Below are 13,787 nucleotides of genomic sequence, written 5' to 3' on the forward strand. Positions count from 1 at the left end.
ATGACATCCCCCTGAAAGGAGAGACCCCAAAACTGCTCATCACAGGGGTCAGAAACCACCACATGTCCTCACAGCAACGCCCAGCCCAGAGTCTCATCCCCTCTTGTTTCCAGGGCAAAAGAACAGGCCGAGGACCTGTCATTATTATAACAATTAATGCCTCCTCCCAGTGTTAACTGCTGTGTTGATGCCCGGCTGGGCCCACTCACCCTGAAGTCCTCCCCGGGGAAGTTCCTCTTACACACCGTACAGGTGGCAGTGGCAAAGGTGCCGTGGGCTTCCACCAGCTTGTCGGGAGGGATCCCAGCCACTGGAATACAGCACGTGGGAGAGGACTGAGCTCCCTGTGTGCATCTCCCCAGTCCTGCTTCTCCCCTCCCCAGCTCCTCCTGGTGGTGCTGCTGGGAGGGGGAACTCACGTCTCTCCAGCCCGTCGATGTTCTGGGTGTAGAGGCGCAGGAGCAGCCCCTTGTCGTGCAGCAGCCGCAGGAAGTAGTGGGCGGAATTGGGGCGGTAGTTGCCGGGGTAGAGCTCCTTGGCCAGGGTGAAGAAGGGCTTGGGGTTGACAAAGAAATAGCCCAGCTCGAAGATGGCCTCGGGGTACGGGATGTCGTACTGCTCCAGGTTGCTGTACAGGCCGCTCCCGGGGGACCTGCACGGACAGGGGGGAGCTGGGAGGGGCTGCAGCACCAGCGTTACCCGGGCTGGAGACAGAATCCCAGCGTCATTTAGGTTGGGAAAGGCCCCCAGAGGTCATCGAGCCCACCCTGTGACCGATCACCACCTTGTCCCCCAGCCCAGAGCACTCAGTGCCACGTCCAGCTGTTCCTTGGACACCTCCAGGGATGGGGACTCCACTACCTCTCTGGGCAGCCCCTTCCAATGTTCAACCACCCCTTCCATGGAGAAGACTTGGCCCTCCCAGCACTGGGAAAGGACAAAGAGGACGGAGGCATCACCTGAAGTCGGGGATGCCGCTGGGTGTGCTGATCCCGGCTCCGGCCATCACCACCACGCGGCGACATTCCTTCTTCCGGAGGAGCTCGGCCACGTCCTTCAAGGTGAGTTTCTCCTTCCCCTCGTCACCTCCCCACCTGCCCCGGCCCAAAATGGCTCTGGCAGCCGCACTCAGAGAGAAGGGCCTGGAGCCTTGGATCCTGCTCGGCACGGGGGGGAAGCACAGCAGGTGTGTCCTGAGAGAACTGACAGCAACCTTGGCTCTGGGGGAGAAAAACACCCAAAAATTCCACAGAAAGCTCTTCCACGGGCAGGATTGTGCTAGGGCTTCACTAGGAGAAAGCTTGGCTGCTAGTCTGACCCAAACCCAGGAGCAGACACGTCCCTCTGCACTCCCTTACGTGGATCTAAAATACATCCCTGGTATTCCCATGAGAGGGTTTTTTCGGACAGGGGTGGACACAGGGCTGTTGGGAGCAGCAGCACTGGGAATCACCAGTCCCACCACTCTGGGATCCAGGACACTGTCCTGAGTCCAACAAACTTCTGTCAGGGTGATGTGTCACCCTGCCCAGGTGAGCACAGACACTGTCATTTCCCAATTTCCCTCCTCTGCCCTGGGAGAGCTCCCTGTGTCCATGCCCAAAGGAATCACAGCCCTGTGCCCAGCTGGGCTGGGAACAGTCATTATCAGCTTGGGAACAGTCATTAGCAGTTCAGGAACAGGCATAATCAGCAGGGAACAGCTTCTCCCAGAAAATTAGTGCTGCTGGAGCAGGGCATTGTGCACAGTCCAGAGCAGGCGTGGGGAGAGCTTGGGGGGAGAGGGGGGGGCTTGGCAAGCCCAAAGAACAGTGACAGGGGCTGGAAGTGGAGACTGGAAGCAATGACACTGGAAGTGTCTCCTGGCTTCAGTGTGGTCAACTCTGCCTTCCCGGGGCTGTGACACTGCACTGCCTTTCCCTGCTGTCACAGGGATGTGACAGTGCCTTTCCAGGGATGTGACACTGCACTGCCTTTCCCTTCTGTCACAGGGACGTGGGTCTGCATTTCCTTTCCAGGGATGTGACACTGCACTGCCTTTCCCTTGTGTCACAAGGACGTGGCTCTGCCCTGTCAGACGGGATTCCCGAGGAGCCGAACCCCCAACCTCGTAAAACACTGACCTTCCCCTGCTCAATCCCTACTCCCCGAGCTCCCAGCCCCGCTTCCAGGGAGCGATGTCCCACCCGCCCGGTTCGGCAAGGGCACGACATCCTCCATCACGGCCGCACCTCCCGCGGGACCTTCCCCTCCGCCACCGATCCCCACCCTCCCCCCCCCCCCCCCCGGCCCCCCCCCCACGTACCTCCCCGCTCTGCCGCCGGGCACCCCCGTGCCGGGCACCCCCGTCCCGCCCCCGCCGCGCCGCCCGGGCCGGGCCGCGCTCCCTCCGCCGCCGCCTCCGTGGAGGGGGCCGCGCTCCCACAGGCTCCTCCACGCCGCTGCAAGAGAGCCGAGCGGTGCTGAGGGGGGCGGTCCCGGCGGCCCCGGGGGGCTCCCCCCGGCCCCCGGCGCTCACCGGCCGCCAGCAGCCCCGCGCCGCGGGCCCCGCTCATCGCCGCTACCGCGCTACCGCCGCCGGTGCGCGGGGCATTACGGTAGAGGCGTGGAGCGAGAGTGCGCGCGGGGCATTACGGTAGAGGAGTGAAGCAAGGGTGCGCAGGGCATTACGGTAGCTGAGTGAGTGCGCAGGGCATTACGGTAGCTGAGTGAGTGCGCGGGGCATTACGGTAGAGGCGTGAAGTAAGGGTGCGCGGGGCATTACGGTAGCTGAGTGAGTGCGCGGGGCATTACGGTAGCTGAGTGAGTGCGCGGGGAATTACGGTAGCGCCGCAAAGCGAGTGCGCGGCGCCGGCGGGCGCGGGGCGGTTACGGTAGATCCGCCAAGCGAGTGCGCGGTATCGGCGGGCGCGGGGCGTTACGGTAGCGGCGTGAGGCGAGCGCGGGGCGTTGCGGTACCGCCCCCACACCCCCCCCCACCCCCCCCCCCCCCTTCCCGCCGCGAAGTGAGTGCGCGGCGGCGGCGGGCGCGGGGCGTTACGGTACCCGTCGTGCCCCGCGCGGCCGGAAGTGAGTGCGCAGCCCCGGCGGCGGCGCGGCCTCCTCGCCCCGGTCCCGCCGCTCCCTCGGGCCCGTCCCGGTCCTGCCGCCGCCGCCGCCGCCGCCATGAAGGACGTGCCGGGCTTCCTGCAGCAGAGCCAGAGCGCGGGGCCGGGCCAGGCCGCCGTGTGGCACCGCCTCGAGGAGCTCTACAACAAGAAGTGAGCGGCGGGGACGGGGGGTGGGTGTGTGTGTGTGTGTGGGGGGGAATGCCCGGTGTTTGTTTGTGCCCGGTGTCTCACGGCGGGTGTTTTGCGTCCCCAGGCTGTGGCACCAGCTCACTCTGCAGGTGCTGGACTTCGTGCAGGACCCCTGCTTCGCTCAGGGCGATGGGCTCATCAAGGTGAGGTGGTGGGGGGGGGGTGGGTTCCCGGGGGGGGGGGTTTCCGCGGGGGGGGGGGGGGGGGGGGGGGGTTGTACCCGGGCAAAACACAGCCTGTAAAAACTCATCTCTGTCATAATCCTCCTGGAGAATCGCTGACCCGGGTGGACTCACCTCCCGCAAACCTGCGGGGTCTGCGTGAAAATATGGCTAAAATTAAACGCGTCGCGTTTTTTGTAACCTTCGAAGCGGTTCTTTACTTTCATTCACTTTAAGTTGTTTATGTTTGAGAGATGCACGGGGTTTGTCACGTGTTTTGTGACCTTCGAAGTCGTTCTTTACTTTCATTCACTTTAACTTTTTTTACGTTTGGGAGGTGCAGGGGGATTTTTTATTTTTTTTTTTCCACTCCCTTCTGTAACAAGGGGTTTGCCAAGTGCAGGGTGGAGTGTTGGGTGTTCAGGGATGCTTCCCTTGGAGCTGGGAGGAGCTAAAATGGGTAGTTCTGGGCTCCTGGATTCTTCACAGTGCTGGAATTTCTGTATGGGTGCCCAGTTTGTTGGAAAAATCATGGAATGGTTTGGGTTTGAAGGGACCTTAAGGATCATCACACTCCACTGTCCCTGGAAGGGACACCTTCCACTAGCCCAGGTCCCTCCAAACCCTGTCCTGCCTGGCCTTGGACACTTCCAGGGATGTTCAAACGAGCTGGAATGGAGAGGGAATAAGAGTGAGAAGCTCTGAACTGGGGTTTCCTTTGCCCTGAGTGAGTGTCCCTTTCCTTGTCCCCACAGCTCTACGAGAACTTCATCAGCGAGTTTGAGCACAGGTGAGTCACCTGGGGGTCACCTGGGGGGGGCTTGGGGAGTCACCTGGGGGTCCTGTGCTGACCCCGAGCTGCTCTTTGCAGGGTGAACCCCCTGTCCCTGGTGGAGATCATCCTGCACGTGGTCCGGCAGATGACAGGTGCGTGTCCTCCCCCTCTCCCTGTGCTGCTCTTAGCCCCTGATCCCTGTGGAACGTGGCCAGGCACAGGTGAATCTCGGATGGGGAGCTGCTGCCCTGGTGCTTTCCGAAGGGAAAGCACTGGCTTGGAAAGCTTAGATTGCTGCTGCCTCCTGGAGAGGTGGTGGGTGAGGAAAAGCCCAGCCTACCTGGCAGCACCTGCTGCAGGTTGAGGGCACGCTGTGGAAAACACACATTCCAGCCTTCAGGAGTCCAGTGAACGACGTATTTTTAGGTGAAGTTCAGCTCCACGGGACCTCCTGGCACTGCTGCTTTTTAAAACCTGTTTTTTTCTCTACTCCAGATCCCAACGTGGCCCTGACTTTCCTGGAAAAGACTCGGGAAAAGGTATGTCTGAAAGCTGCTCCCTGCGGCAGTTCACCGGCAGGTGAGGAGGCTCCGGTCGGTGTGTGTGACACCTGTGCTGTAGAATCCAGGGATTTTACTGCAGGAATGTGAGCAGTGATGGGCACCCAGCCCTGTCCCAGCCACCTGGCTGCAGGTGACACTCCCAGCAGGTCCCCCTGTGTCCCTGCAGGTGAAGAGCAGCGACGAGGCCGTGATCCTGTGCAAAACGGCCATCGGGGCCCTCAAGCTCAACATCGGGGACCTGCAGGTCACCAAGGTGAGGGGTGGCCCGGGCTGGGAGGTTTTGGGGTGCTGTGGCGTTCCTTGATTGTCCCAGCTCCCAGCTCAGAGGGTCTCGTGAGCCTCCCCAGGATGTGGGAGCTGCTCCTGGTGAGCTGGAGTGTCGCTGCCTGAGCGAAGCACGTGGGGTTTGTCATCCTTGACTTGTTCTGGAACCGTCTTTTGAACCCAAAATGAGGTTTTTCATGCAGGGCAGCTTTAGATCTCCTAGAGCAAGCGCAGAGCGATGGCTTTGGGCGTGTGCACCATGGAATGCTGGAATGGTTTGTGTTGGAAGGGATCTTGAAGACCATCCAGTTCCATGGAAGGTGTCCCTACACCTTCCGCTATCCCAGGTTGCTCCAACCCCCATCTAGCCTCTCCTTGAGCAATGAGGCAGCCACAGCTTCTCTGGGCAACCTGTGCCAGGTCCTCACTACCCTCACAGGGAAGGATTTATCCAAAACCCCACCCAAACCTTTTTTCCTTCAGTTTAAAGCCCTTAGTATATATATAATTACATATATATATAATTATAGCTGCCAGGCTGGTTAGGGGGTGGGGGTTTTCCCCCCCCTCACTACTGTGTGAAGGGAGACTGCTGCTTTATTTTTAAACAAGCACATAAATACATGCATGAGGAGTGTGGTGGTGGCTTTGGCTGTGCTGACACCGGCAGGGTGTCCCTCCTGCCCTGGGCAGCACCCAGGAACACCGTGACCCTCCCGGTGCTCCTCGCCCTTTACAAAGGCAGGTCTCCCCCTTCCCCAGGAGACCATCGAGGAGGTGGAGGAGCTGCTGAACACCCTGCCCGGGGTGACCTCGGTGCACAGCCGCTTCTACGACCTCTCCAGCAAGTACTACCAGACGGTGGGGAACCACGCCGCCTACTACAAGGATGCTCTGCGCTTCCTGGGCTGCATCGAGGTCAAGGACCTGCCAGGTGACTCCTCTGCGTGGGGAAATCCCGCTTTCCACGCTCTGCTTTATCAAATAAACGCCCTGGCACAGGGTTTTTTTCCTCCGTGTTGTTTTGGCCGTGCCCTGGTGGATCCAAGGTCTGGCTGGATCGAGGGGTGACCCCACCCAGGGTCCTGCTCCTAAGCTGCCCCAGGGGTGATGGGAGGGGGTAGTGCCCCTGCCAGAAGGGGGTGTTTGTTCTAATTCCCCAAAAACCTTCGCTCTGGGTTCCAAAAGTGGCGCTTTTGCGCTGTGGTTACTGCGGGCTCCTGAATTTCCAGGCTTGGGAGAGGGTGAGGGCTGGGAATGGTTTAATGCAGGCACAGAGAAGGATGAGGGAGAGGTTGCTGGGGCTTGAACTGCTGCTTTACCCAAATCATCTTTGTTCTGACGCCTTTCTTCATCCAAACTATTTTTTGGGGTTTTTTTCCAGTATCAGAGCAGCAGGAGAGAGCCTTCACCCTGGGGCTGGCTGGGCTGCTGGGAGAAGGTGTTTACAACTTCGGGGAGCTGGTAAGTCCTGCCACATTCCTCCACGGAGCCTCGGGAGCTGATTTTACCCTGCTAACGCCCTCCTGCCTGGTTCCTGCAGCTCATGCACCCCGTGCTGGAGTCCCTGAGGAGCACAGACCGGCAGTGGCTCATCGACACCCTCTTTGCCTTCAACAGTGGCAACGTGGAGACCTTCCAGGCCCTCAAGTCGGCCTGGGGGCAGCAGGTGAGGGGTGTTGTACTGCTGAAGGCCCGAGCTCAGGGTTTACAGAGCCCACTTGGAGCCTCTGGACCTCTGCTTTACTACCTTTACCTAATTGCTGGCTCTGGTGCACTGGTGTAATTCTAATTGGGGTATAGGAATTATTTCATCATGATACACATCATTAGTTTTCTTTTGGCCCCCCTCTGGTTGATGGAAAGAAATAGAGAGAAATCTCCTGTGATCCAAGGGCAGAGCACACACAAATGTCCTGCATGGGCAGGTAATCCCAGATTTGATCTCTATAACAGGAGTGTTCCAGTGGAAAAGAGTGGTTTTCCCTCCTGTTCTGGGAAGTGTGTGGCAGACAGTGGTGTTGGATGTTACCTGCACTGGCTGCCCCAGGAATTACTGCCACAGCAGTAGTTTGCAGGTGGATTTGTGAGTCCACTGGCCCTTGACAGGCTGCCTGCCTGGTGAGCTCCGTGTTTCGTGTTGCAGCCCCTGGGATTTGTTTTCTGGAACCGTTCCCAGGTGGTGGCTGGGCTGTGATGGCCTCCTCCCTCCTAAATAAAGCCCCCCTCAGGGATTTACTCCTGCGTGTAACAAGCTGCTCTCCCCCAGGCTGAGGGGAAAATGCAGTAATGACCTGATGTGGTGCATTTTCTCCCCCCACAGCCTGACCTGGCTGCGAACGAAGCGCTCCTGCTGCAGAAGATCCAGCTGCTGTGTCTCATGGAGGTGAGCTGGGATGTTGCCCAGAGAAGCTGTGGCTGCCCCATTCCTGAAAGTGTCCCAGGCCAGGCTGGCCCCCAGGATGGGGCTTGGAGCAACCTGGTCTAGGGAAAGGTGTCCCTGCCCATGGCAGGGAGTGGAATGGGATGAGCTTTAAGGTCCCTTCCCACCCAAAGCATTCTGGGATTGTGTGATATGGAAGAGGGGCAGAGGAAGCCTTGTGTCTCAGGGGTGGTTTCTGGGGTGAACTCTGAAAGTTGGACTTTATTTGACTTATTTTAGTTAAATATGAGAAATGCAGTTGCCGATGCAGAGTGAGGCTGGGCAGGGCAGCACAAGGGGAGGCTCTGTGTGCTGTGGGAACCCCTAAAACCCTGTGGGGTTTGTTTTTTTGCTCTGTTCCCTGGACTCAGATGACTTTCACCCGCCCAGCCAACCACCGACAGCTCACCTTCGAGGAGATTGCCAAGAGTGCCAAAGTCACTGTCAACGAGGTGAGTTTGGGGTCAGACAAACTGAGTAACCTCCTGGATTGGGAGCTCTCAGAGTGTCTGGCTAGACCTGAGTCACATGAAATCCCAGGATCACTGAGGCTGGAAAAGACCTCCAAGATCACTGAGAACTCGTGCCCGATGCCCACCTCGTCCCCCAGCCCGGAGCACTGAGTGCTATGGCCAGTCATTCCTTGGACACCTCCAGGGATGGGCATCCACCACCTCCCTGGGCAGCCCCTGCCAATGCCTGGCAACCCTTTCCATGAAGAAATTCCCCCTGATGTCCAACCTGAAACTCCCCTGGCGCGGCATGAGGTCACTTCCTCCTGTCACTTGTTCCCTGGGAGAAGAGCCCAACTCTCACCATCTGGCCAGACCCCTGTTCTGCTGCCTGGGGGAGCTTCGGCTCAGTTGGCTTTTTCCAATTGCCTCGTTCTTCCTGGGATTTCAGAGAAAACCAGTCTGGTTTTGGGGAAAAAGAGCTCCCTCCTGTACATTGAGATGTCAAGTCTCAAGGCAGTTCTGTCACCCGAAAGGGGGTCAGTGAGAGCTGCTGCCCTGGACTCTGCGTGTGAACAGTCTGCTGTGAAGGCCCCAAGGGAAGGTTTTGTTCATCTCAGAGTGATCTGAGTCGTTTTCCTTGACTTGTTTCTGTTCCCAGGTGGAGCTGCTGGTGATGAAGGCGCTCTCTGTGGGCCTGGTGAAGGGCAGCATTGACGAGGTGGACAAGAGGGTGCACATGACGTGGGTGCAGCCACGTGTGCTGGACCTGCAGCAGGTAAGGGGAACGAAATCAGCACTGGGAAGGGTCACAGCTTGGGAATGAGCCTCCTTGGGGCTTCCTGAAGGGGAATCAGCTTTTCCTTTTACGTGGTGCCTGTAATTTCACCCTGGGGTAGCTGGTGCTCTTCACACCCGTGTAGGGAGTGGGTGGTCAGAAACCTGACAGGGGTGACACATCCTTTGTGGAAGCCACACAAACACCACGGAACACAGAAGCCATGGCTGTGTTTTCCAGAGGAATCCAAACATCCATGTGGCTGCCTCGTTCCTAAATGCATGAAATAGCCCTCTGGGAGTTTTGGGGATGTAGGAGGCACATTCCCCTTGGGAACAGGGTGATTCAGAGGATGTTGAGCTTCTCAAGTCCATCCTTGAGAAGTTTTAGGAGACTGCACAGGGTGCCTTTACCTTTAAACCCAAAAATGAGTATATGGAATTCCAGCTGCAAGGAATTCCTTTGGTTCATTTCAGTTTAACTTTTAACAGTTGCTGATTTGCTGGTAGAAGCTGTTAATCCCAGGATGGTTTGGGATGGAAGGGACCTTAAAGACCATCCAGTCCCACCCCCTGCCATGGGCAGGGACACCTTCCACTAGCCCAGGTTGTTCCAAGCGTCGTCCAACCTGGCCTTGGACACTTCCAGGGACGGGGCAGTGCCCTTTCCCAGTGTGGGGGGTTTTGAGGAGTGGTTTGGAGTCTGAGGTGTGTGTCCCTGAAGGTGCCTGTGGGCATTCCCAGGAGCTGAGGTGCTTGCCTTGCAGATCAAAGGGATGAAGGACCGCCTGGAGTTCTGGTGCACGGACGTGCGGAGCATGGAGATGCTGGTGGAGCACCAAGCCCACGACATCCTGACATAGAGGGCCTGGCTCTGGCCCCGGGAGAGTGATTCCTGCTGCTCCTGAGGCCGGCAGCACTCAGACCACTGACTGCACTGAATCCATGGAGGGGGTGGGTGGGCACAGGGGGGAGCAGCATGGGATGTATTTCGGAGGAGTACGTGGCCTTTTGCTGTGTGACCCTTTGGTGCTTGAGTCAGGCTTTCCCTCTGCTGACACGAGTGGCTCTGATCCCAGAGCTCCGTCCTGGGGGAGGGATGGATCACTCCCAATCCCTCCTGCCTCCAGCTGCTGCGGGAGGGTGGGATCCTGGTGCAGGTACCGAGGGGTCTTGGCCTTAGGGGGCACAGCCAGCCCCGCTGCCCTCTCCCCCTGCCCCTGCAGCGGCCCCAAGGCAGCAGCATTCCCTCAGTCCTCTTCCCCAAATCATCCTCCCTTCACCCCTCCTCGTTTGCAGTAGAGGGAGTGTTTGCTCCATCCAAGGGTTTTCCCGGGAATCCCGGTTAGTGGGTGTGTTCACACACTTGAGGGCGTGGTTTGTCTTTCACCAGCGCTTTGTGCTCAGGTGAGGTGCAGCGGCATTGCCGGAATAAACGTCTCTGCCTTCCCTTTTCTGGAATCCTGTGTCATCTCCATCCCTTTAAAAACACGTTTCCCCCTTCCCCGAGTGTCACATTTCCTCCTCGGTTTCACCTTGCAAACCCCTTTCCCAGAGTAATCCAGCTTTAAACCTGCCGGTCTCCGGTGGGATCAGTGTATGAGTGTGGAGCACGTGGTACCTGAGCGTGAACCCGGTCAGGTTCCTTTTGTGGGGAATTCCAGCCCTGATCGCTGTTCCGAAGCTAATTGTAATGGACTGAGAGCTGAAACCAGGGCGGGGGCAGGTTTTTGTTCTGCTTTTGTTTCTTAACGGCAACTTTGTCTGCGCTGGGAGTTGTTTGTCCTGTTGTTTGTCCTGCTCCTTCCGTGGTTTTCTGGGGTGGAAGTTTTTTGTGCAGGTTGCGAATGTGGAACAAATGGGGATCTGAGCTGGGATGTCTCCCAGTGTCCCTAGGGATGCATGAACTCCTTGTTATGAGGCAGGACAGCACTTGGCCCGGGGAGTTATAGCTGTGACTTCAGATTGAATGGAGTTGTGTCCACGGATCTGGTTAAATTCCCTGGGGTGTGGGTGGGTTTTTAAAAGCTGCTGCCAATGTATCCGTGGTCAGTCCTCGTCACTGCTGGGATTCAGGAGTCTGTACTTGCTCACCCTCCTACTGCTGCTTTCCAGGCCCTTCTGGCTGAAATTCCTTCCTGGATGGGGGGTGTTCAGTGCCCAGTGCCTGCCTTTTCCCTGTCAGTTCAGCTGTTGGATTTGACTTTCCTAATTCCTGCTGCATCTTGTCTTCCAACGCTCATTCCTGTCACTTCTGCTGACTTCAGGAGAGCGTGTGGAGGAGACAAGTGTTCTGGAAACTGTTCCCTTCATTTCACTGTTAAGGACAGGAAAAGGCTTTAAGGAGCACAGTCTCCTTTCCCAGTGCTGTGTCAGATCTCGCCCTCATTGCCAGGGCCGTGTCCCTACACACTGGGATGGAGGAAGCTCCACCTGAGCCAGCGACTTGTGGGGCTGCTGCTGCTTGAGATCAGCATCAAAAACCCGGAATGTCACTGTGGGAAGCACTAACAGCTTCTCCCAGGAGGATTCTGACAGCCCCTGTGCTGTGGGAGCACTGGCTGCAAAGCCCCAAGCAGCTCCCGGTAATGGAGATGAGATCTGTGGATCTGTGGCAGCTCCAGAGGTTTTTCCAAGATATCTGGAAGTATCTTTTGCTACCCGACCTTTCTCATGTGCTGGCTGCTTCCCTGACACAGGTAATTTGGGATGTGGTGGGTGGAATGCCCTTTGTGCAGGGAGGGGGGCAGTTGGGTGCCTGTGGGACACTTTTAATGTCACTTCCAGCCTTTGGGTATTTTCCTACCGGGAATTCACCTTGGCTTTGCTGGGAGAGGTGACCGGGTGCCTGCCCTGTGCTGTGCTGCAGCTGCAGCAGGTAAAGGCTCCAGAGGGAATATCCCTTCCCACTGGAGGGAATGCTGCCTTCAGGACGGATTTCCAGGTCATTCCCTACAGACACCCACGTGGATGAAGCAAACCCGAGGAGCCGGTTGTGCTGAATGCAAAAGTGAATTTTAATGAACAGGCCTGGGGGGTTCCATCCCAGAGAGGGTCCGTCCCGGGGGCTCTTCCCTCAGGATTCTCTCTGCAGGGAACAGGCTGCTCCTGCCACTCCTCACTCCGGCCTGGCCTTGTAGTGGTCTATGTGAGCCAGGACCCAGGCTGTGGGCAGCAGGAACGAGGTGAACATCGCAGCCAAGGCAATGCCTTGCTCCTGAGGGGGAGAAGGAACGGGAATCAGTGGGACGGCTGGGCCATGGGATGTGGGGGGGGGGGGGGCCCGGGGGGGCGGGGGCCCCGTGGGGTGGGGGCTCCTGGGATGGTTGTCCCATGATTTGTGGGGCTCCTGGGGTGGCTGCTCTGGTGCCGTCCAACACCACGGACCCAGCTCACTTCCCTGTGCTCTTCCCAGCCCCGTGGCTGTGGGATGGACCCGCCGTGGGGCTGTGGAGGGAGCTTTGGGAAGCACAGCCATTCCCACTCGCAGCAGATGGACCTGGTGCTCTCCAGGCTCGTTGTTTCCATCTCTCCACGTTTCTCTGCCGGGATATTCACTGGCAGACTGGAGCAGTGCGTGACCTTGAGGCTCTGGCCAGGGCCCTCAGCGTTTCCAGAGGCAGCTGTGCCTGACTTTCAGGTGACTTTGGAAATTGCAGCCAGCAGCAGCCCCTCATTTCTCTGCTGCACCAGGGCAGCATCAACCCCCTGCACTGGTACCTTTCTTTCACTTATTTGGCTGGAAAAAGCATCTCCAGGCTCATGCAGACCTTGGAAAGGCAGCAGGGGGAAAACTGCCCAGACAAGGGGTGGAGGGGGAACCAGCCAGGACTTTGGTGAAAAGATCCTTTTTCCCTGCCTTGTTTCACCCTGCCCAGGGGGATCTGGATTGGGGGGGACCATCCCCAGAGGGGTGAGTGTTAGAGGGACCTACAGGCTCTGTGGTGACAGCAGAGTGTCCTTGTCCATGGGGACACTGGCTTTGGGCTGAGTGTCCCAGGACGGGGGGACTGGGCCCAGGTCTGCCCCTGAGGGACCACCAGTGTCCTGCTGTCCCTTGGCTTCACCTCCCCGGGGGACACCTTGGGCTGCAGGCCACCCTAAGCGTGTGCCCCAAACCCCAAAGGTTTAAAAAGGGGCTTGAAAGGATAAAATCCAACAGGGTAGGGGGGGCGCAGGGCATGGACCCCTGTGGGGGTGTGGGCTGGACCTTGGGGGCACCTTCCTCCTCTGCCTCCCTCTCCCCTTTTGCCTCCACCCCCATCAAAAACAATTTGTCCCTAACACGGGGGGTTTGGGCCCTTCCAACGGGGGTGCCCCCCCCCTTTTTTAGCCCCCCCCCGGGTACTCACGGCGGCAGAGAGCGGGTGCTCAGGGGGGTGGGACCTGAGCTGGGCGTGGGGGGCACGGGGGGCCCGCAGGGCGGCCGCCAGGAGCTGGGAGCCCCTCTGGAAGACCCTCATGGCGCCGTCAGGGCGATCCCGCTGCTCCTGGGGCTCTGCAGCTGCCCAGCTTGTCACTGTCACTGCTGCCACCCCACAGACACACACACACCCTCCCTCCCCCCCTGCCACCTCTTGGCACGGGACCTGCTGGGCTCCAAGGGCACGGGGGCGGAACACCCTGAGCTGGAAAGGCTTTCCCGAATTGTTCTCTGCTGAGTTTTTCCTCCCTTAATTGTTTTTGGGGTTTTTTTCCCCCTCAGCAGCACCCAACTGCCCAAGGTTCTGAGGCCAAAAACTGTCCCCAGCCGGCACAGGGGGACACTGCGCTGCTCTGCTGGAGAGCAAAGGCCTCCCCTTCCCTTGGAGCAGACCTTTTTCCCTGAGCAGAACTCCTTTTCCTTTGAGCAGAACTCCTTTTCCCTTGGAGCAGAACTCCTTTTCCCTCGGAGCAGAACTCCTTTTCCCTCGGAGCAGAACTCCCTTTCCCTCGGAGAAGAACTCCCTTTCCCTTGAGCAGAACTCCTTTTCCTTTGAGCAGAACTCCTTTTCCCTTGAGCAGAACTCCTTTTCCCTTGGAGCAGAACTCCTTTTCCTTTTGAGCAGAACTCCTTTTCCCTTGAGCAGAATTC

General features: G+C 58.4%; 2 protein-coding genes and 1 long non-coding RNA gene across 3 annotated transcripts in view; 1 reads left to right on the plus strand and 2 right to left on the minus strand.

The window, feature by feature from the left end:
- Positions 1 to 2,345, minus strand: part of SIRT3 (sirtuin 3) — a 4,473-nt gene extending 2,128 nt beyond the window's left edge. The window contains exons 1-4 of the mRNA XM_027662018.1: positions 2,306 to 2,345; positions 960 to 1,220; positions 420 to 652; positions 210 to 310 (exon numbers count right to left, since the gene is read on the minus strand). Of these exons, the coding sequence (XP_027517819.1) occupies positions 210 to 310; positions 420 to 652; positions 960 to 1,006 (381 nt within the window). The 5' untranslated portion in view covers positions 1,007 to 1,220; positions 2,306 to 2,345. The remainder of the gene's footprint in view (positions 1 to 209; positions 311 to 419; positions 653 to 959; positions 1,221 to 2,305) is intronic.
- A 774-nt stretch (positions 2,346 to 3,119) lies between these two features.
- Positions 3,120 to 10,174, plus strand: PSMD13 (proteasome 26S subunit, non-ATPase 13). Its single transcript, XM_027662011.1, has 13 exons — positions 3,120 to 3,260; positions 3,364 to 3,442; positions 4,216 to 4,250; positions 4,332 to 4,387; positions 4,731 to 4,774; positions 4,965 to 5,051; positions 5,825 to 5,996; positions 6,447 to 6,526; positions 6,606 to 6,731; positions 7,386 to 7,448; positions 7,856 to 7,936; positions 8,598 to 8,714; positions 9,481 to 10,174. Exons 1-13 carry the CDS (start codon positions 3,166 to 3,168, stop codon positions 9,574 to 9,576), a joined length of 1,131 nt encoding a protein of 376 aa, XP_027517812.1. The 5' UTR covers positions 3,120 to 3,165; the 3' UTR covers positions 9,577 to 10,174.
- Positions 10,175 to 11,709: 1,535 nt separating this feature from the next.
- On the minus strand, positions 11,710 to 13,189 carry LOC113956061. Its single transcript, XR_003530734.1, has 2 exons — positions 13,066 to 13,189; positions 11,710 to 11,930 (listed from the first exon to the last, which is right to left on the minus strand). It is a non-coding gene; the product is annotated as an uncharacterized LOC113956061 (long non-coding RNA).
- Positions 13,190 to 13,787: the final 598 nt, after the last annotated feature.

The sequence above is a fragment of the Corapipo altera genome, unplaced genomic scaffold (assembly GCF_003945725.1).
Source record: "Corapipo altera isolate COAL_440 unplaced genomic scaffold, ASM394572v1 RXGC01000072.1, whole genome shotgun sequence".
In the NCBI taxonomy this organism is placed as follows: Eukaryota; Metazoa; Chordata; class Aves; order Passeriformes; family Pipridae; genus Corapipo; species Corapipo altera.

What these genes read in the sequence shown, in the direction of transcription:
- PSMD13 (XM_027662011.1), top strand. Translation starts at nt 3,166, where the DNA reads ATGAAGGACGTGCCGGGCTTCCTGCAGCAGAGCCAGAGCGCGGGGCCG. An exon ending in CGTGGTCCGGCAGATGACAG is followed by an intron (nt 4,388 to 4,730) that starts GTGCGTGTCCTC and finishes TCTCTACTCCAG; the next exon opens with ATCCCAACGTGGCCCTGACT. An exon ending in TGGAAAAGACTCGGGAAAAG is followed by an intron (nt 4,775 to 4,964) that starts GTATGTCTGAAA and finishes GTGTCCCTGCAG; the next exon opens with GTGAAGAGCAGCGACGAGGC.